General features: G+C 43.5%; 1 protein-coding gene across 2 annotated transcripts in view; it reads right to left on the reverse strand.

The window, feature by feature from the left end:
* entpd4 (ectonucleoside triphosphate diphosphohydrolase 4) overlaps positions 1-14,199 on the reverse strand; it is a 16,306-nt gene extending 2,107 nt beyond the window's left edge. Inside the window, exons 1-13 of one of the 2 annotated variants that reach the window (XM_078251626.1) lie at positions 14,082-14,199; positions 13,589-13,736; positions 12,171-12,368; positions 10,984-11,189; positions 8,343-8,493; positions 8,091-8,194; positions 5,999-6,058; positions 5,755-5,885; positions 4,392-4,558; positions 3,977-4,301; positions 2,597-2,682; positions 2,310-2,471; positions 1-1,063 (exon numbers count right to left, since the gene is read on the reverse strand). The exon at positions 1-1,063 is cut by the window's left edge and continues 2,107 nt beyond it. In XM_078251626.1, coding sequence (XP_078107752.1) covers positions 829-1,063; positions 2,310-2,471; positions 2,597-2,682; positions 3,977-4,301; positions 4,392-4,558; positions 5,755-5,885; positions 5,999-6,058; positions 8,091-8,194; positions 8,343-8,493; positions 10,984-11,189; positions 12,171-12,368; positions 13,589-13,596 — 1,833 coding nt within the window. In that variant the 5' untranslated portion in view covers positions 13,597-13,736; positions 14,082-14,199 and the 3' untranslated portion in view covers positions 1-828. Of the gene's footprint in view, positions 1,064-2,309; positions 2,472-2,596; positions 2,683-3,976; positions 4,302-4,391; positions 4,559-5,730; positions 5,886-5,998; positions 6,059-8,090; positions 8,195-8,342; positions 8,494-10,983; positions 11,190-12,170; positions 12,369-13,588; positions 13,737-14,081 lie in introns of both variants that reach the window. The other variant, XM_078251625.1, reaches the window with a different exon arrangement.
* Between the last annotated feature and the right edge of the window lie 7,312 nt (positions 14,200-21,511).

Below are 21,511 nucleotides of genomic sequence, written 5' to 3' on the forward strand. Positions count from 1 at the left end.
AGTATAGCCTGCATATTCATGTAGGTATTGAAGATTTGCTAGGAAGCAAAGTACCGTTGTGTTTGTCTTGTACAGAAATAAAATAGAAGACATGTCATTATTCAACCCGTTCTCACTCCGAACACGTAAAATACAGATGTTTGGACAGAGGCTGTCAGCGTCTGAAGCGACGCAAAAAGCGCCCTTCAGCGTGTTTGTAGAACGTACCGGGGAGAGCAGCAGCTACACGGGGCTAGAAGATGACGTAGCACTAAGAGCGACAACAGTAGCGAGTAGTACGAAAGGCCAAAAATCAACATAAAGGAGGTTGGTCGGGGGGGAGGATGGGTCAAACAACACAGGACTTTCACCCAGGAGACCGGGGATCGTGTCCCGCGTGTCTCGTTTCCTAAACCCAACTGTCCCGTTCTTCTTTACCTAAACCCAACCGTCCCGTTCTTCCCGTGTGTCATGGAAACGTAAGCCCACCCACGACCTTTTCCTTAACCTCCTTAACCGTCAAAAATGACGCCATAGTCCCCACCCAGCGTGTTTAGAGATGATACTTTTAGCGTCAATAACAACGCCAAGGGCACCTGACCAAGCGTCCGTATTTTACACGATGGGAGTGAGAATGTGTTGCATTATTAAACAAAATAACTTCAAAACACAGAAGATTTTCAGAGCTCCGGTAAGTCTGAAGACTCGCACGCGATGATCGATTCTCACCAGCATCTCTGAAGGGTTTCGCAGACTTTTGAAAACGCTCACTGGACAAGCAGATCCTCTCGGGGAGAAAAATGAGATGGGCTTTGGAGAGTCAGACATGCTGTCAGGACTTCGGAAAGTTTAGAGGTTGATAGGGATTGTGGATGAGCCGAGGCCCTCCTCTAACCACGGCACGGAGGAAGGCGTGCAGGACTGCGCCGTGCGCCGATGGATGCGGCGGAGGCGCAGTAAGTACAGCATGATGGACAACAAGACGATGAAGAAACAAGCCAGGAATAAGTAGTGGTTGTTGACAAAGGAGAAGCTGTGTCGCCAGTGAGAGTGCACCGCTTTCAGACTTTCCTGCTGGATGTCCCTGGAAGAGACAAACGTTACAGTGTGAACAAACAAGTCAGTTCAGGGCCGTGTTCGTTAAATGCTAAAGTGCTCATATTATTCTCATATCAGGTCCATAATTGTATTTAGAGGTTATATCAGAATAGGTTTACATGGTTTCATTTTCAAAAAACACCATATTTTTGTTGTACTGCACATTGCTGCAGCTCCTCTTTTTTGTGTTGAGCTCTCTGTTTTAGCTACAGAGTGAGACATCTCACTTCTGTTCCATCTTTGTTGGGAGTCACACATGCACAGTACCTAGGTAAGGACTACTAGCCAATCAGAAGCAGAGTATGACGGCGAGCCCTGACAGTACCTAGGTAAGGACTACTAGCCAGTCAGAAGCAGAGTATGAGGGCGTGTCCTGACAGTATCTAGGTAAGGACTACTAGCCAGTCAGAAGCAGAGTATGAGGGTTTGCCCTGACAGTACCTAGGTAAGGACTACTAGCCAGTCAGAAGCAGAGTATGAGGGTTTGCCCTGACAGTATCTAGGTAAGGACTACTAGCCAGTCAGAAGCAGAGTATGAGGGTTTGCCCTGACAGTACCTAGGTAAGGACTACTAGCCAGTCAGAAGCAGAGTATGAGGGTTTGCCCTGACAGTATCTAGGTAAGGACTACTAGCCAGTCAGAAGCAGAGTATGACGGTGAGCCCTGACAGTACCTAGGTAAGGACTACTAGCCAGTCAGAAGCAGAGTATGAGGGTTTGCCCTGACAGTATCTAGGTAAGGACTACTAGCCAGTCAGAAGCAGAGTATGAGGGTTTGCCCTGACAGTACCTAGGTAAGGACTACTAGCCAGTCAGAAGCAGAGTATGAGGGCGTGCCCTGACAGTACCTAGGTAAGGACTACTAGCCAGTCAGAAGCAGAGTATGAGGGCGTGCCCTGACAGTACCTAGGTAAGGACTACTAGCCAGTCAGAAGCAGAGTATGAGGGAGTGCCATGCTAGCATCTAGGCGAGCATCATAACGTGTGTTACAAAGTGACGCACGTTTGTGATGGAAGTAAAGATGGACTAGGATTGCCGCTGCTTGTTATAAATCGAGCTGTGATTAGGGATAAATGACATCACAGTGCTGATCTCATTCAGTTGTACGGCTTCACATGAGGAGCGTAGTGAGACCCTGCGGATCCACGCGACCTCGCTCCCCGTGTGAAAAGCCCTTAAAGCTTCATCAGTAAAGGGACTAAGAACGGGGCATATGTGACAGAAAATCTTACCTCAGAGGCAGAAACCGTGTTCTGTAGAGAATCGCTCCAAGCGTCCATTGGACCTCCTTATCATAGACCAACAGGGCGGTCTTCAGGTTTTTATAACTGGCTGGGAACGAGAAGCCCGAGTGCAGCACTTCGTACATCCATGCTGATTTAAAACACTGGTACCTGCAGGCAGGAGCATAAAGACATCGATGAACATTCTTCTTGACGCTAGCAGGCATCTTTTTCTGGACTGTAACCGACTGGTACGTCGAGCTTTAGAAGCGGTTTGATAATCCGGTGAGACTTACTTCAGTCTGTGAAGGTCAGCGTGCGAGGCGTACAGGCCGGAGTCGAAGCGCTCCCTCAGAGTCTGCCACTGGGTCGAACAGTAACTCTGTGAATGTTAAAGCACAACATCAGGAACCTTTCTAGTGGTCATAAATACGACGTTAATTATTTATTATCTGACATGCTTCATAGAGACTACGGATGCACCGAATCCAGATTTTTGGGGGTTCAGCCGAATACCGAATCCACTGGTTAAGATTCTGCTGAATCCTCGTCCCGTCCTCAGTCCATGAACACAGTAAACACATTAATGAAGTAAACAGTGACTGTCCTTCCTTTGCTGTAGCTGAAGTTGCTGCATTTTGGCTGCTGTCTGTAGATTCCTTCATCACAACTCGTATTCTTTCAGATGTTTCATACCAGATGTTGTAACAGCGGTGATGTTGTGTATTGTTTAGGGTCCTCGCCACCACCAGACTAATCAGCATTGCTGATTGAACATGTAGCTGGACTTGAATGGCCTTCTTTTGACTGAAAGTACTGCCAAACAACACTTTTTCTGCTCACGAGTTCCATTTCCACTTTCTCACAGCCTGCTGCATTGAACGCTCCACCTACGTAAACACCTTCCCGTAATCAACGGCGCCGTCATTACGTTGACCAGCGTAGCGCGCGTAGTGCAAGCGTAGGGTTCGGTGGGAAGGAATTCTAAGGTTCGGCAGAAACCGAACCCCGTTAAAGAGCCCAACATTCGGCCGAATCCGAAGCCAAATCCTGGATTCGGTGCATCCCTGATAGAGACAGAGCACATTTAAAGTACCTCCCCTACCTACAGAGGGGAAAACAACGCTCCGCTCTCTGTTGACTTGTATTGCGTGTAGGTTTCCTCCTCGTTGATTCCGTCCGCTAGCAAACTACAGAAAAATGCCTAAAAGCTCCCGTGTGATGATAAGCACTACCAACAACGTAAAGAACCCATAACTTAAAAAACTGAGTTTTTATGAAGACAAAGTGGAAACAGACGTGAGCAATCAGCAGAGAGAATGGGGAGACGCTAAGCTAACGTTATGTCCAACGTTACGTGTGCAGCGAGCATTTTGTCACCAAGTCAAAATGTCAGTTCTACGGTATGTTGCCACTGTGGCGTTTTCTGACGGCAGGGATCGCCTCACTTCTAGCACTGGACGCTCGATCGCCACTAGCGGTTATCAGTTTCTCTTTGCTGACCACTTACAAGCAAAGAAAACAGGCCCCGCCCCCTTACAACCGCGATTGGCTGCAGCTGATTGGACGAACGCTTCACGTGGGGCTCCTGGATTTTAAAACATGTCGGCTTGTTTGGAAACTTACTTATCTTTTCAGAAATAGTTCACTGAAATGTTTTTCTGAAAACATTTTACCTTGGCAGCTTGGGCATATTTGGAAGCGTTATAATCGCCGCCCATGCGCAGCACATCCTCCGTGCAGTAGTAGAACTCAGAGAAGCCGTAGAACTGACTGTTGCCGTAGTCGATGGCCGGCTGGTAGACGCCGCTGAGCGAGGTCAGGGTCTCGTTGGTGCGGTTGAGGAACGGCTGGAGAATCTGTCTACACTGGTCAAAGTCTCCTGTGCCTCGCAAATAGAGCTTCTGAGTAGATGGACCGATTTCATCCTGCAGGTCTGCAGGCAGACAAGGGTCCAGGAGCGGAGAGTCTGCCGTCTCACCGTTACGCTGCCCTAAGAGTCTGGAGAAATCAGAAACACGGTGTAAAAACTTTACCGACTGGGACGGAAATCATTTAGCAAAGAAAAAGTGATCTGGCTGTGGATTTCACTTGTTTCGAGTGGCGGTGTTTCTGATGACACTCTTCTCGTATCTTTGGCGGGCTGCATTTCCTCCGAACCCAAGGAAGGTAGACACGTAAACACGATAAACATGCTCGGTGCGATGTGCGTCACAGCCCAAGTTGAACTCGGCCAGTAAGTTCTTGGCAACTTCCTCCTAGGAAACAAGAAAACCATTTAGTATATTGTTAAACTCTGTTTTGTTTCAACCTGGACCCTATTTTCCCATGTTTGTGTTTTTAAGAGACTGATGGGAACAACAATCTTTAAAACTAGTTCAGTATTAAGCCAGACCGCTGCAGTCAGCAGTCAGCGAAACAAGCTGCAATGTAACGTTAATGGGCAATTGTGCACCATCAATTTTCGTTCACTGTTTTGAGATTATTATTCTAAGTGTCTGACAACATTATGGAAAGGATCCCTACAGAGATAGACCTTTTTGTTAAAGATTAAGATCCTTTTTGTTTAACCAGAAACAGCCCTGAAATCACCATCACCAAACTCACCAGACTCCTTTTAAATAAACAGTAAGTTTATCATCATAAAACACACTTCATTCAAAGTCGACAGAAACAAAATAAAACTATAAAAAGCCGTCTTGGTTCGTCTTTCCACTGGTCCAACAATCACCACTCTGGTTTGGTTGAAATAAACCCTTAATTCACCCATTTACATGTGAAAGTATGCTGGCTCTATACACGCTAAAAGTACTGATTATTTACATGGAGTCTGGTGGGTTTGGCCGTTTCACATTAAACAAAAAGGATCTAACTCTTTACCAAAAAGGTCTATCTCTGTAGGGATCCTCTCCATAATGTTGTCACCAATGAATGGAAGACAATGGGGTCCAGGTTGCAATAAAAACCCACAAAATTACCCTTTAATGTATCTCAAAACAATATAGAACAAAAGCTGTCTAAATAGATGACGATGAGGAAACTTAAACTGAGAATCTTGTGGTGTAAAGAAAAAACGACGAGAGCCAAAAGAAAAAAAGCCGTGTGTGCCAAACCTGCTAATGTAAATCAATCACTACAGCACAAACAAAACTCGACATGAACAACTTCCATTGCATTTAACTGTCTCTTGCATTGCAAGTACATGCATTAATGATCTCAGTCCAAAAATCCTGCTATGGAGTCATGCAGCAGGCTCACAGTGTGACTTCAACAGTGATGAATGGAGAGCAGATCCTCTCCGCGGGACAAAAATGGTGCATACATGGTTTAAACCAGGGAATGACAGAGGTTGGAAGGAGGGAGAAGAAACAAAGATTGAGTGACAAAAACAAAAACAGCACAATAAACAGAATTGGTTGTGGATAATAACCTGTTGTGGAGAAGCAAAGCTTACAGTTTTGGGCACTTCGTATGCGATCTGTGTGGAGACCCCGCCCATGTCCAGGACACCGGCAGTCCTTTTCCTCACCTGCGCCTCCTGCTGATCACTGCCGGGGACATTCACCTCCACCACAGCTTCCCCATCTTCAAAGATGGACACAAAAAAAGAGGTGACAGAGTCAGGCAGGGTGGGTTCACCATGTGTAAAAAAGTACTTTTTTTTTTTTTTTAGAAATACTACTTGCTTCGGTCCCTACCATTGTGCACGTGGTTAAACCTCCCGAGGACAAAGTTTATTCCAATCCATGCATAGACACCTGAAGCAAAGGATGACAACATTTTTAGTTTGGTTTATTATAAGGATCCCCATTAGCTGACACCTTCCTGGGGTCCAAAACACCTTGAAATCAGACGGTATTAATACGGAAAATACCAAAACATTTCATGGCACATGAAAAGGAAAAGCAAAGAAACATAAACTCTAACAAGTATAAAACTAAAACACAAGGAAAGAAACCAGAAAAGTATCTAAAAAAACAAATGTAATTGAATTCAATTCAACAACTTTATTAATCCCATAAGGAGCAATTCGTTAAGAGCAGTGTTGTGTCAAAATGTGAAAAAATCTGGTTTATAATTAAATTAGGGGCACGTATATGACGTGGGCCTTTGTGGTGTAGACAGGTGAAGCCTTGTGTCTGCCTATACATGCTGCTGCCATCTACAGTCAGACACTGGCACCAAGCCAAGGCCTCAGGCTGTTGGAATCAGCTAAAAGAGAGCAGCAGAAAGTCAGCAATATGACATCAACAGGGGACTTCCCTGAGAAGGAGGTCCTTGGACTCAAAAGTATCCAGTTGGATTTTTAAGCAGCATGTCCTGAAGACTGTCATTGGAGGATTTATTTGGCAGATATAAGGCAGCACTAGACAAAGAAATCCTCAGTAAGCTGTCCGGAACTTACTCAGGTTTTTTTTGGGGTGGGGGGCTTTCATTTTGACAGGACAGCTAGGTGAGAAAGAGGAGCGAGAGGGGGAAGACATGCAGGAAATCGTCACAGGTCGGATTTGAACCCTGGACCTCCGCGTCGAGGCACAGACCTCCATGTATATGTGCACCTGCTCTACCCACTGAACCAACCCGGCCACATATCTGATTCTGACCTTTTGGGATTTTGTCATACTTGGAAGAGAAACAGGAAAAGTATCTGAAAAAGGGCAGTTGGCGTTTGGGTCCGAGCCATTAATCTGGCCTTGGCGTCGGATCTATTCATTCACTACAACAGCAGCTACAGACAAAACACACACACACACACACACACACACACACACACACAGACACACACACAAGCCTACATATAGGCCCACACCCCAGAGAGTAGTTATCCATTTAAAAGTCAAATTGCAGAAGGCATAAAAGAATTAAAGTGGCGATTAGTTTTCAAAGCAGGTCAAATATAACAACATCTTGATGGCAACAGAGAAAATTCCCTCTGAAGAACATGATCTAAAGAAGACAAAACGCTCGTTGCTTTGCGCAAGATTTGTTGTTTACAAAGAGAATTTAAATCTAGTTTTGACTCCACTGTTCAGACGGTCAGTTTCTGTCTGACTGTCTTTCACTGTGAGGCTGTGGAACCAGCAGATAAAAGAAACAGTCTTAACACTACATGACACAACCCAACATTTCCTGATTTTTCCGCTTCATGATAAAAGCATTTAAATAACAAAACACCCGGTGACTTTTATTGTGAAAATGATAAGAAATGAAAGACGTTTTAACAGCCGCTGCTCTGTCTCTCCGAGAGCTGTCCAGTTGTGATCCGATTTTAGAAACCACGTCAGAACGGAGCGTTTGGCTACGTTCTCACATTTTTTTTGCTCAGATCCGATTTTTTACTTTGGCTGTTCACGTTACCTTTTAAATGGTGGCCTATATCTGATTCCAGTGTGAACTGTTTGCGGTTTTGAACAGACCCGTTGATGTAAAAGTCGCATCAAATCCGACCTGGGTCTGATTCAGGACCACATATGGAAGTGGTCTAAATCTGATTTGAGTGTTCGCACTACTTCTGAAGAAGTCTGACCTGGTCACTTGACCCCAAAAAAGAAAAAAATCAGATTTGGGCCACTTCTGCCTGCAGTCTGAACGTAGCCTGTGTGTACCATGTTACTGTGTCAGGAAATCTTTCAACGCCAATAAAGTGGTGAATCAAAACTATGGCATTGTATCATTAAATGTTATTACATAATCACAATGTTTTATAAAAGCATGAATCTAAATAAAGCTGTAACTGTGATACCTTTTAGTTGAGCATACTGGTTTTTAAGTTCTATTCCTTTTATTTACCTTCCTGTTTCCCAGAAATCACTTCCACATGCGAGTCAGAGAAGAGGAAGTTGAAGTTGACTGGGATGTCTGTTCGTAGATCCTCAAGAAGAGCTTCTTGTTGACTGAAATCAAACAATCAACTTCAGCATAAAATGTACGGCATCTGAAACATCAATGCTTTTACCTTTTCAGTGGGAAATGTACATCTGGGGCTTGTGGAAGTAGAGCAGGTTTACATTATAAGAGGACGCTCATTGAGGCCGACTGTACCTTTCAGGGAGGATTCTCATTCCCGCGGTGCACAGGATGTACAAGGGAGTTTCTTGGTGTTTATTTTTGGGAATATGTTGGGCTGCAAAGCTCAGCAGTGGATAGATGTAATCGCTGGCTTTCTCAGGTGTTTTAGCCAATTCAGAGATACCTACAAAGGAAACAACATAAAGAACCAAACATATATATATTTTATAGAGCGTAAATAACAAACTAGCATGTAATGGTTCAGGCTGTTGTCATAAACCATTCGTACATATAGCGAAGTAATGTAATGCACTGTAATTCAAATGTTTTCCACAAATGTACTACTGTATGTATTAGGGTTGGGTACCGAAACCCGGTATCGACCTCGGTTTCGGTGCCTCATTTTGGTGCTACTGAAATGCCAGCGCTGCCCTCTGATGCTCCGAAACGGACGGTAGAGGCAACAGAAGCATCGCTGCATGTGACGCTAGTGAACATAATACGCTTGGCAGCAGGTAACGTTAGCCTAGCGTTAGCTAGCAGCTGGATTAAACACGGTTGAAATGCTGACAGCTTGACGTTAAACGGTGTGACTGTATTTCCCTGTAGAGGATTCCAACACCGAGACGTAACAGTCTGGAACAGTCGGAAAAACAACACAGACGGTGCGTTCACTTGAAACTCGCCTCGCCAGCCTCGTGGTGCATTCAAAGTTATTGTAAAATACCCTTTATCCATCTAGTGGTTGTTTTTGTCATTTCATTTTGACCATATGGACTTAGCAATAAACAAGCCGTTCTTTAATGTTGCCAACTTGTTTTGTGCTCCTTTTTTCTTTTTTAAAGTATCGGTTCAGGCACCGTTACCGTTTTAAAAGTATCGTTTTAGCACCGGTATTGGAAAAAACCCAAACAATACCCAACAGTATGTATGCACTACATTGACTGCCGCTTTATAAGAGCGCAAATGTCCTCGTAGGGAGGAGGTCGGGGTGGATGTTTGGGTCACAAAACACAGGGCTTACAAGCCGGGGAGAGGAGCGTTGTCCCGGAAGACGTTAAGGGGAAAACACAAGACTTCCCCTTCGCCCGGATGTGTTTGTGTCCCGAGAGTGCTACTTAACAGGGCCGCTGTTTTAACCCAAACCACAATCTTTTTTCCAAATCTTAAGTAGTTGTTTTGGTGTCTTAACTTAAGTGTCTTCGCCGCAGGACGCTCACCTTTTTCGGCTAAACTTAACTGCCACGGCCGCTGAAACGACTGACACATGACGGTGCTCTGTACCCGGCTCACAGTCACTTTGTTGTTAGCAATACTGTATCGATACACAGACACCGAGTATCGATCTTTTATTATATATGTCTTGGTTTGTGTGCTTGACAATCCAATTTTGCAGTAATACAATTGAAGTGAGATAAACAAACTGAGAAATGTATATTTTTAGATAAAGCAGATGTTAACAAAGTTTCCTTTTGGGGACATCATTTGAAATTGGGAAAAAATTAGAAGTTTGAAAAAAGGTAATCAATTGCAATATATCACAGAATATTGCAATATGTTTTAAAAATCGCAAATCGTGCATGGGACCGCCAGTAATCCCTGGTTAGAAGACCTGATGGACCTGTTAGTAATGTACGGATGGAGCAGGTCCGAGATATTAACAGGTGTCTGACCACGCAAAGCTTTTAAAGTGCTCATATTATGCTTTTTGGCTTTTTCCCTTTCCTTTATTGTGTTATATATATCTTTTTTGTCCACATTATAGGTTTACAAAGTGAAAAAGCCCAAAGTCCTGCTCCAAACAGCTCTATTGTAGTCCAGCCTTTACTTCAGAGACAAACGTGGTCACTTTGTAACACACGTTATAATGCTCGCCTAGCTGCTAGCGTGGCACGCCCTCATACTCTGCTTCTGACTGGCTAGTAGTCCTTACCTAGGTACTGTCAGGACACGCCCTCATACTCTGCTTCTGACTGGCTAGTAGTCCTTACCTAGGTACTGTCAGGGCACGCCCTCATACTCTGCTTCTGACTGGCTAGTAGTCCTTACCTAGCTACTTCGCATGCGCGACTCCCAACAAAGAAGTAACAGAAGTGAGAGGTCTCACTCTGTAGCTAAAACAGAGAGCTCAACACACAGGGTGAAAAGAGGAGCTGCAGCAATGTGCAGTACAACAAAAATATGGTGTTTTTTTGAAAATTAAACCATGCAAACCTATTCTGATATAACCTCTAAATACAATTATGAACCTGATATGAGCATAATATGAGCACTTTAACTGTCATGTGATCAGTCATCACGTGACGGAGTGTTCTTTTGTAGGATATCATTCGAACTGTTTTGCACAAGTTTTACGACATCACACGAACCCGTTGATGAGAATATGTTGTACAATGACTCGAGTCTGGAGGAAATGAACGCCGTTTTATGCTGCATGGCATGGCTCGACTTGCTCCTTTTTTGGTTTTTCCTATTAGCAGAGGTTTTGGCTAGTACCTTGTACTTTTTTCGTACCGCCCTCGGTGGAAGGTTCCAAGCAAGCTGAGCCGAGACTAGAAGGTGGAGTTAAAAGTAAAGCATACGTTTTCGTACAATATCACACGAACCCGTTCATGAGAACAAACGCTGAATGGTTTTACGTTCATCATATTACATACAAGCCTGCGCATCTTACCGGGTTTGATCTTCATGACCACTGGCTTGCGGTGTTGATCTCTCATTTGCCGGATGTCCAGCAGTTCATGTGGATTGCCGTTATGCCGGGGCCAACAGTACACAAACACCCTGGAGCCGCTGCTGCCGCAGTCCACCACCAGGCCGTAGTTCAGGTTGGGGTTGCTAGTATCTGTTGCGTCCACATCGGTCACGCGGGCCAAATGCCTTTTGGACAACAAAGAATTGTTAAAGACGTTATTGCCTGTGTTCATCATTTATGTAGTCTCCCATTGCCAGACCTTCCTCCACAGCGCTGCGGAGGAGGGTCTGGCTAGTCCACACAGCATTCTGGGATGGGAGAAAAACGTGCTATATTGCGATATAGATATTAATTTCGATATTTTTAAATACATGTAAAATTACAAAAATTACTGGAAAATGCATCAAAATAGATAACAATTCTAAGCTAAAAAAATCGTGATTCATATTTTTCCCCGAATCGTGCAGGCCTAGACGGGACGCAGCGCCTCCGATATAATATTGCGCAACGTGATATCGCGATAACAATATTGAGACGATATATCATGCACCCCTATTATAGATTACTGTTGGCTGTAACCCAAATTGCCCCCTGGGTTAATAAAGATATCTTAAAGTCCATGTTAGGACACTGTTCGCAGCTATCGGCCATATCCAGACACATCCTGTCTGACGCAGTTTTCCGGTCTTTTCATGGAGCTTTTCCTGGGCGAACGCCCCCAAAGTGCAAATAAAAGTAATTTAGCTAAGTGTTAGCTTCCTTTTGCCGACTCTTGTAAAGACAAAGCTAAAGTAAATGCTTAAAATGCTATTTTGTTCGAAAGGTAAGAAGGTACACTTTAGTGTGACACCATTAAATTAACTGAAAACATTACAAGATCCTTTATATAAAGAACGACTAAAAAAATACGTAAAACGACTAAATAAAGACTTTAAATGACACAAAAGATGTAAAACGTAAAAGATGCAACGGACTACAAAGAGACGTTAAGTGTTTACAAAGAGATGCATAACGAGTACAGAGACTGTTGTCTCGTGATCTGTCTGTGGCTGCAGGATATTTGTATTTACAAATATCAGATATTTAAACATATTCTGATCGTTAGCCAAAACGTGTCCGAGCATGGACACGGTACATAAACACGGAGCAGCTGTGCAGCGATGTACCTATGGAAGTGGTTTTCCTCCCTGATCCAGCCGGCGTGTCCCTTCCCAGAGACGAGCAGCAGGTAGAGCAGCCCGATGAGGCCGAGCAGCAGGACGAGGAAGAGCAGCTGTCGGAGGGAAAGTGTGAGGAGCCGGGGAAGGACCTGGGACGACACGCTGAAATGCCACGGGGCCGGGAAAAGGCACGAAAAGCTGATCCTGTCGACACATAGATATAAGACAGGAGAGCCTGAGAAAGGAATACCTAAACATATCACAGATATACACAGTGGGTACCACATATATATAGAATGGGCCTTAGTGTGGGGTCTGGGTGTCCTCCCCCATGGTTATTTTGAGTGTCAAAGACTTCCTTTCCTGCATTCTGATACACTTTTATGCACCAATTTATGGTGGGAATACCTTTATTTAGGAAAACACAGATGACAAAATATAAAAAAAAAATAAATGGCATATAAAGCGGTAAGGGGGCTTTCACATCAGGGACCTGAGCCTGGATCACAAAAGTTGACCCCAAAGCAACAAGGACAAAATAAAATAGGCTACTTATATTTGTTTCAAATGTGCTGTGAAGGGAGGATGCTGGCGTTAGTGTAGGCGGAGCATTTGGGCCCGACGGGGTGCGGAGCGATGAATGTTCTGCAGTGTTAGTTTAGTTTGCAGTCACATTACTCGACCCCGTATTTGTGATTCAAATACCTGAAGTGTAAGTTCTGTCACAAAACTGTGTTGTTGCGTATCGTTGCACATTTTTAAGTGGGTATATGGAAACCCTGGAGATTTCTTAGTGGGTATACTGTGCATACCTGCGTATCACGTAGACTACACCTTTTCAATGGAATTCCATTGCTAGGCAACAGCCTGGCCCCTTGTTAACTTCCTGTCAGTTATATTACATATTCGTTATGTAAGGAAGCTTTTCATTGCACGGTGTAAGTTGTCCCTACTGTGCATGTGAGTCATATGACAATAAACCTCTTGAATTTTAAACCACAACACTGCAGCGGGAAATCAACGGGCCATTCAGAATGTTTACAACTGGGAAATGGTCTATAGGTGTGTTAAACCAAGTGTGTGTGTGTGTGTGTGTGTGTGTGTGTGTATGTATGTGTGTTGGTGTGTGTCTGGGTGTCAAAATGTGAAAGATATATGTGGATGAGTGGAAGCATGGAGAGTGTATGGTTGGGGAGGTGTGTATGTAAGAGTATGAGCATATATGAGTGTGGTTTAAGAGCCTGTGGAGTAGAGGAATACTGTTACTAGTAGGAATTGTACTCTGTACTCTGATTGGAGTATGAAATTACACAGTATGCTGGTATATGTATTACTTCTTGATGGAAATAATAAAAAATAAATGGTATAGGAAAGTTCACAAATCAACCTACATTCCCAAAAAAATGGCAACAAACCAAACTAACCTTCCCATGATGCAGATAGTCTTCTTCTACTTGTTGTTGTTGTTGTTGTTGTTGTAGTAATGTCAATGAGGAATCAGTCTGCTGAGGAAGGGAGCTTCGGCTTAATGCTCCGCGGCTCCATCCCGTTTTCCTCACTTGTCATCGTGACCTTTTTAAAAAAGGAAAATGTCGGAGAAACATTTGCAACTTCTGAGATATTGTGAGAGAAAAGGCCTTTAGAATAACGTTAGAATTAGCGGTGATACATGACATCCGTTTGGATTTATCGCTGCTGTAATAAGCGGCTTAAACGTACTCAAAATGTTAAAAAGAAACACACATAGGCTGTAACGTTGGTTAGGCGTTATCAGACGTGTGTAGCTAGAGTGACTATCGTAACGTGTTTAGCTACAGCAGCGAGCTAAAACACCTGGATTTGTCACATTATTACTAAACGTCCGTGTCGACACAGTACTGTCTTATGTTCGCGGCATTTAAATGATTCAATACTTACTAATAAAAAAGTGAAAGTCCATCCTTTTCTGTAAATAATGACATTTCTGTGCTGCCAGATGCTAACCGCTGGCTAATGCTTAGAGAATATGTGGCAGGTCTACGGCGAGTGACGTAGTTTGTGACGTATTGTCCCCGAACCAAGGTGAGTTTGATTTTAGTCTCCGCTTTGCCCGGATTAGAACAACGTTCCGTCTTTGAACTGCTCCTAGGTTTTTTTTTGGTTTCTATGCTCGATCAGAGGCAAAGTCTCTTATTTTTTTAAGTGCATTTGTTAATGTGCCCTGTTTGTTTGTATGTCTGTATTCTCAATAAAGTGTAGAAAAATGAAAAAAACAAAATATAAACATTCCTTATTCTTCTGTTGGGGATTTTAACGGCAGTTGCCTTCTTAATGTTGCGCAGTACTGCCATCTCCTGGAGTTAGTTAACTCCGACCACAGACAGTAGACTCAGACAGTGTCCAGTATGTCAGACAGTCATGTTCTCATTATATAAAATACAGATCTTCAACAGGGGGTGCAAGGACCCTAGGGGGTCCTCAGAGTAACTGCAGGGGGGCCACCAAGTTATTGTTCATTTTTTAAAGTTTTTCAGTACAGAAAAATACTTTGCACATCTATAACGTGAGACAGGTGCGTCGGAGGGGGATACGTAGGTCAAAGGGTGCAAAGAAACTCTCTCTAAAACATAATGTAATAGTAGGCAATGTTTGAAAGTTAACATTAATCAAAATAATAAGCTAACGGTCTTATCTTGGTCATGACAACTTTAGATTACATTTCTTTGGAGTGTCCTTATTAAGAGAACTTGACATTAAACAGGATGACATTATGTTACGTTGTTGTGACAAAGACAGCCTCTGGTAATGTCACTTTGATTAATGTCAAGTTCTCATAATCAAGACAACCCAAACAATGTCAACTTGTCATTTAAAAAAACCGAATGACACTTAATGACAGAAGTCATAAACGTTTATGACTTGTTTATAACATTTATGACACGTTCACGACAGTGTCATGTCATAGTTATGACAGTGTCATGTCATAGTTATGCCGATACCTTCAAGTAAAATGTTACCAAAAAACACACAGTAGAAAGAAGGAAGACAAACTTCAAAAAAAGTGACAAAAACGTAGAAACGTTACGTCACGTACCCCCTGCAGTTCTCCAAAGTACCCCTTGGGGTACACGTACCGCCATTTGAGAAACACTGCCCTAGTGGATAAATGGTTGAAACATTCAGCTTTGCTCCAAGTAACGTTAGTTAGTCTAGAAATCTAGACGCACCCTAGCGGCAGCAAATGTAATTTGCAGCCAGGGTCGTCTTGCAACTCTCCGTTGGCTTACGAACTGGAAAAACCAAACTCTGGTCAGGCCAATCACATCGTGTATAGAGTCGGTGGGCGGGGCTTAACATACTCGCATGAATTCCCTGCTACTTGAAAACAAAGAAGATGGCTGCTGCTGCTGGTGAACAGCAGCCTTTCGAATCAGCTTTGGCCGCGACTCTGGAAGACTTGGAGTTCAGCTTTTCTTTGAGAAAAGAACGGCACTGAAGTCATTCTTAAAAAAGGAAGATGTGTTCGGAGTTTTGCCGACCAGATACGGAAAAAGTTTAACCTATCAACTAGCATTGCTCTGGTTGGCTATGAGTGCAGAGGGAATTTGAAAGACAACCGTTTATCCCGCCCCTCAGATTGAGCCCTGCCAATGGTGAGTTCCCAGACCCAACATCTGGATGTGGGTCTGGCTTGTCAGGCTAGTCGTTAGTAGAATTACTGACCAAACCAACCTAAATATTGACAGTTCAGTTGTATGACAAAGTAACAATATCCCCTTTTATAAAATGAAGCGTTATACATTTGGAACATCCATTGGGAATGGATGACGGGGTACGTAGTTCATCTGACAGAGCTGTGGGGGAACCTCAGACAGATGTACTGGTGTAATATATGTTTTATAGGCTGCAATGTTCATAATTGAGCACTTATTGCGTCTTGGTGTTTGTGAATGTGCTGCATGGTTTCCTACCGGGGGAAGGGCGGTGCTAGCTGTGATTGCAAACTGCAGTGAGGAGCTTCTCACTGCGTTTGAGGCAGACCGGATGACAAACCTTTTATCTTAAGGCGCCGACACACCAACCTGATGATGGCGAGTTCAGTGACTCGAGTCTGGTCGGTGCGTTCTGTGTCATCGGCCGTCGGCCTTCATTTGGGCCAATTTGACTTGTTGAATCAGCCAGCGGGCAGTCGGACTCAATGACCAATTACCCGGAAATGACGAGCGGGATGAGCGCCTCTCAAAATCTGATGAAAATCTTTTAGGGCCCTGACACAGCGTGCCGATTATCGGCCGTTGGACAGTCTAGCGAGGTCAGTGACTCGAGCCGGTTTGGTGTGGTCGTGCCGTCGTCCGTCGGAGGAGCTGTCGGCGTTCATCTTGGCCGACCTGACATGCTCAGTCGGAGACGGGGCAGTCGGGACTCACCTGGAAATGGCGAGTGGATGAGCCTCTCAAAATCTGACGAAAATCTTTTAAACTGACCTTTGTTGATCTGAAATGAAGACGGATTCAGCAACTGCACGGCCTATTTCTCGCTTAAAATGTTTTCAGAAACACGTTTCGGTGAACTATTTTCGTAAAATATGAGATCGTATTCCGAACGAGCCGCCATTAAGGTCTGTTTTGAAATTTGGGAGAAGCCAGACCCACGTGATGCGTTCGTCCAATCAGCTGCCGGTTTTCCTTTTGTGGGCGACAATACAGATTAGCGTTGCCTGCTGTTATGGAGACGTATTACGTTTCACGCACGCGCAGAACGTACGCTCAAGTCGGCGTTGCTTCGGTGTGTTTTGAGGCACTTTTTGGAGCAACTCAGGGAGACTGATCAGTCCGACTGCCTTTTCTGCCGACGGTTCGGCTGTCTGGTTGGTGTGTCAGAGCCTTTAAATGTTCCAAATGATGACTTCTAAACTATTAAACACCAACAATATCACAAATACTGCCTCGCCACACCATATATGACATTATACATCTGGTGCACTTTACGCTGTTTGCATACATTCTTAACCTGAAACAGGCCTGAAATCGCCAAACTCCATTTAAAAAAACAGTGATTTTTATCATCCTAAAACACACTTCATTCAAAGCCGACAGACTAAATAAAACTATCAAAAGCTGTCTTGGTTCATCTTTCCACTGGTCCAACAATCACCACTCTGGTTTGGTTGAAATAAACCCTTAATTCACCCATTTACATGTGAAGATATGCTGGCTCTATACACGCTAAAAGTACTGATTATTTACAGGGAGTCTGGTGGGTTTGGTGATTTTGGAGCAGTTTCTTGTTAAACAAAAGGGATCTTACTCTTTAACAGAAAGGTCTCTCTCTGTAGGGATTAAGAAATCGACGTTTTCCCCCAAAATCAACAGTTCAGTCACACATGGCTTGCGTCTCAAATACAATTTATTTTCTCTATTCATGTTAGAATTACTTTATTAATAATGTTATTACATACAAGTTCCTTCTGTCTTGAAATATGCTAAACAAAATGAACCTAATCAACTCAGAGATGACGTTAGTGGTCATAGCAACATTTAGCGAAGTAAGAAGAACAGTTGAGGTGATGACAAAAGATCTCGTCAAAACTAAATTTAAAAAAAACAAAAAAAGTACAAATATTATTTACAAAGTGAAAATGAAAAAGACAAATGAATTGTCAAAGGGAAATAATAATAATAAATTTTATACTAACAGACCCTAACCTGACACACAACAGTTACCAATCTTAGTAGAGCTGCAAAGATTAATCGATTAGCTGTCAAGTATTAAATAAATCGCCAATATTTAGATAATCGATTAACCGGTTTGAGTCATTTTATATGAAAAAAAGGAGTAAAAGTTCAGATGTCAGCTCATTAAATGTGAATATGTTCTAGTTTCTTCTCTCCTCTGTGACAGTAAACTGAACATCTTTGAGTTGTGGACAAAAACGAGACATTTGAGGACGTCATCTTGGGCTTTTTGGGAAACACTGATCCACATTTTATACCCCAAACTACAAATAATTACTCAAAACAAACCGATTAATCAACAATGAAAATAATGGTTGTTACTCTCTCGCTCGTTACTCTTCCTCTCAACCTGCAAGTAATCAGACCTGAAGGTTTACAGTAGCACCCGTTGGCTTATTGGTTAGCTGTCACAGTATTTTACCCCTTTTTATGAAAACAGGCTCAAGTGTAATATTTAAAAAAATAAGAACACGATTCGTTGAGATTTCTTCTCTTATGTAAATCTGAGTTTGTTAAAAACGACCAAAACATCATAAAAGAAACTCGCCAGTCTCGGCACGCGGTAGCACTTTGACAATAGCAGTGCTGTGATGGCGTCATCATAAGAGTCTAATGGCGCTTCTCCATCACGTGGTACCTGCTCGACTCGCCTCGACTCTACTCGCCTTTTTTGGTTTTCCATTACGAAAAAAAAAAGTCCCTGGTACCTGCTAAAAGGTACGTTTGTTAGTACCACCTCAGTCGAAGTCCCCAGCGAGCTGAGGCGATACCAAAAGGTGACGTGAAAGCGACAGACGGGGGTGTCCTGAACAAACCCGCCATTTTTAAATAGTTTAGCCAGCTGTGTTTATTTGTGCTGCCTCCAGCTTCATTTGAAACAAAATGTGTCTTCTGGCAACAACACACCTTCCACGTTCTGTGTGTCGCGTTAGGTCACGGCAGTTTACTGCGGCGACGACCAGCCACGCTGAGGCGGTACTAATGTGTCCATCTGCAATGGAAAACGGACGCACAGTGAGGCGAGTAGAGTCGAGGTGAGCAGGCACCATGTAATGGAAAAACGCCACATAACAGGGGTGTCAAACATACGGCCCCTGGGCCAGAACTGGGCTGCAAAAAAGGTCCAATCAGGACAACTGGATGGACTTTGCAAAAGTGGGGAAATTTGCTGAGAAGGTCGGTTCTTTTTCCGTAAATGTAGGACTTTAATCCTCCCGTTGTCCTCGGGTCAAAGCTGATTCATTTTCAAAAAGTTTCTATATCAGAACATTTGGGTTTCTTTTAACCAAAAAAAGTAACGTGGATGGTTCGCTCCAACGCTCTTCACAAGTAAAATAAATGATCAGTTCACTTCTTTCATTGAATTTAGTGGTTTTACTCAATTTAATAGCATTTGGAGAAAAACATAAATAAACTGAAAAATGTCGGAGAAAGATTCAATAAACGTGGGAAGAAGAAAAAAAAAAAAAAAAAACTTCAAAAGGCGCAGGAAAGAAATCGACAAAGACACATCGGGAGAAGTGACAAAAACATTGAAAAAAGCGACGAAAGTGTTGAAAAAGACGACCGAAACGAAACTAAAAGTTGCACGGTCGACGGGAAGACAACACAAGGGTTAATCTTAGAAATTCTGAGTTTTTTCTCTGAATATTATCCCTCTCTCCCGGGTTTCGTAACATTATTCAGTTTCCTAAAATGGTCGTAGAACGCCGTCTGCGTTTGTCAACAATCAAGCTGAGGAGAATCTCTGTGGAAGATTACGTTTCTGATCTTCCTGGAGCGGGATACAGGTCTGACCCACGTGAGATCAGATTAGGGGTAGGGTTGGTTACCGAAACCCGGCTCCAGGTAGGAATCGGACCAATTAGGACGCACATTTCAGTTCCACTTAATGTGTCGACTGAAATATTTTCCCTCCATCGCTCCGAAACGGACGTAAAAAAAAACAAAAAAAAAAAATAAAAAAAAAAAATCACACTTTCTCTGTAGTCTACCGTTAGCTAGCTACCGTAAATGTAGGCTACTTTTAAAATGCCATATCTTCCCTCTGGGCTCAGCAAAACGGACGTTAAAGCATATTATATTAACCGTTCACGGCACTGTCGAAAGTGTGGCTGTATTTCACAGCCAAGGATTCCGACAAATGTTTCAAAACGATGACGTGCAAAGCGGGAAGCACGCCGTTTTTCAAGAACCGGTTTAGGAATCGGAAAAATCCAAACGATACCCAACCCTAATTAGGGGTCTGTGGCCCATGAACGGAATGAGTTTGACACCCCTGGTTCAGTGCTTTAATGCAGTCATCAGCTGGCTTTGTTTTGTCTCACTCAGCATTAAGGGAAAATTAACAGCCGAATGAATCCAGAAACACCATGCAGACAAAAGATAAAAAGTTAAGACAAATCAAAAACACTTTGTCCATGATGCTGAGCTACTTACGCCGATATATGAACCATCGTCCGTTCATTATTTGAAGCTCAAATGTACGGATCTAAATGCTTCTCAATAACTTAAAAACGTTACACAACTTCCTGAACTGAAAAGGAATCGACACCAGCTGTGTTAATACCGTTCACCGTTCAGTCCAGATTGGCATTAGTGGTATAATTCTCGATCAAAGCACACAGACCGTTAGCTGCTGTCGCAGGAGCTAACGTAGTCGTCGTCGTATAAAAAGACACGTCTAGAAAGATATGATTCAGGTACATCAGAGAAACCTGTAAATAATAACTACAGTAATTATTTAACTTGATATCTTCAGACCCAAAGACAGATAAAACACTGTCAACGCTGGGTTTTATAATAGTTACTATATCAAGGCAAATACTTCTTCCAGTATTTCATTGTCCTGAAAAACATCGACTACAGCGTAGTGACACCGATCTCATAGCAGTGGTTCCCAAAACTTTGCTGCACAGCCTCTTTCCTAGATGAACATTTGGATTTTGTTATTAAAGCCCCTCTCCCCGATTGTGAGGTACGGCACAATCAGCTGTTTTTACGTGAAGGATGGGAGAGAGAAAGAGAGACAGAAAGAGAAAGTGATAACGAGAGAGAACGAGGGAAAACGAGAGAGGGAATCTGAGGGGGAACTTGAGGGGGAACGAGAGGGGGAACGAGAGGGGGAATGAGAGGGGGAACGAGAGAACGACCGGGAACGAGAGAGAGAGAGAGAACGAGAGAGGGAATTTGAGGAGGAACGAGAGAGGGAACGAGAGAGTACGTTTCTTCTCAGCACCGGGTGAGTCAGCGAGACGACTGTTGGCCGACGGTTCAGGCTGCTCAGATCTAACGGTGGTCACCACATGTTCCTCTTTGTTTTGGAGGCTGTGGCGTTCGGTGCGGCTTCACCGTCTGCTTTACGTTCACCCGGCAGTCCTTTCACAAACGTATCCACACTTTGCTAGCAGTGCAGCAGAACCATGCTCTATTTATTTACATTGAGCGGCGCTGAGCCCCCGTTCTAACTCTGCTCCCTCAGTTTGGGAACCACCGTCTCACAGCGACAATACTTCAGAGTTTACATGAAGTAAGAACTGTGGGAATGTTTTCCAAAAGACCGAGAGCGAGGAAGTAACCTACGCTTTTCACCTGGCTACACGAGCTGCAGACTGAGCCGCATCTCGTAGATTA

Source organism: Sander vitreus, chromosome 5, assembly GCF_031162955.1.
Source record: "Sander vitreus isolate 19-12246 chromosome 5, sanVit1, whole genome shotgun sequence".
NCBI lineage: Eukaryota > Metazoa > Chordata > Actinopteri > Perciformes > Percidae > Sander > Sander vitreus.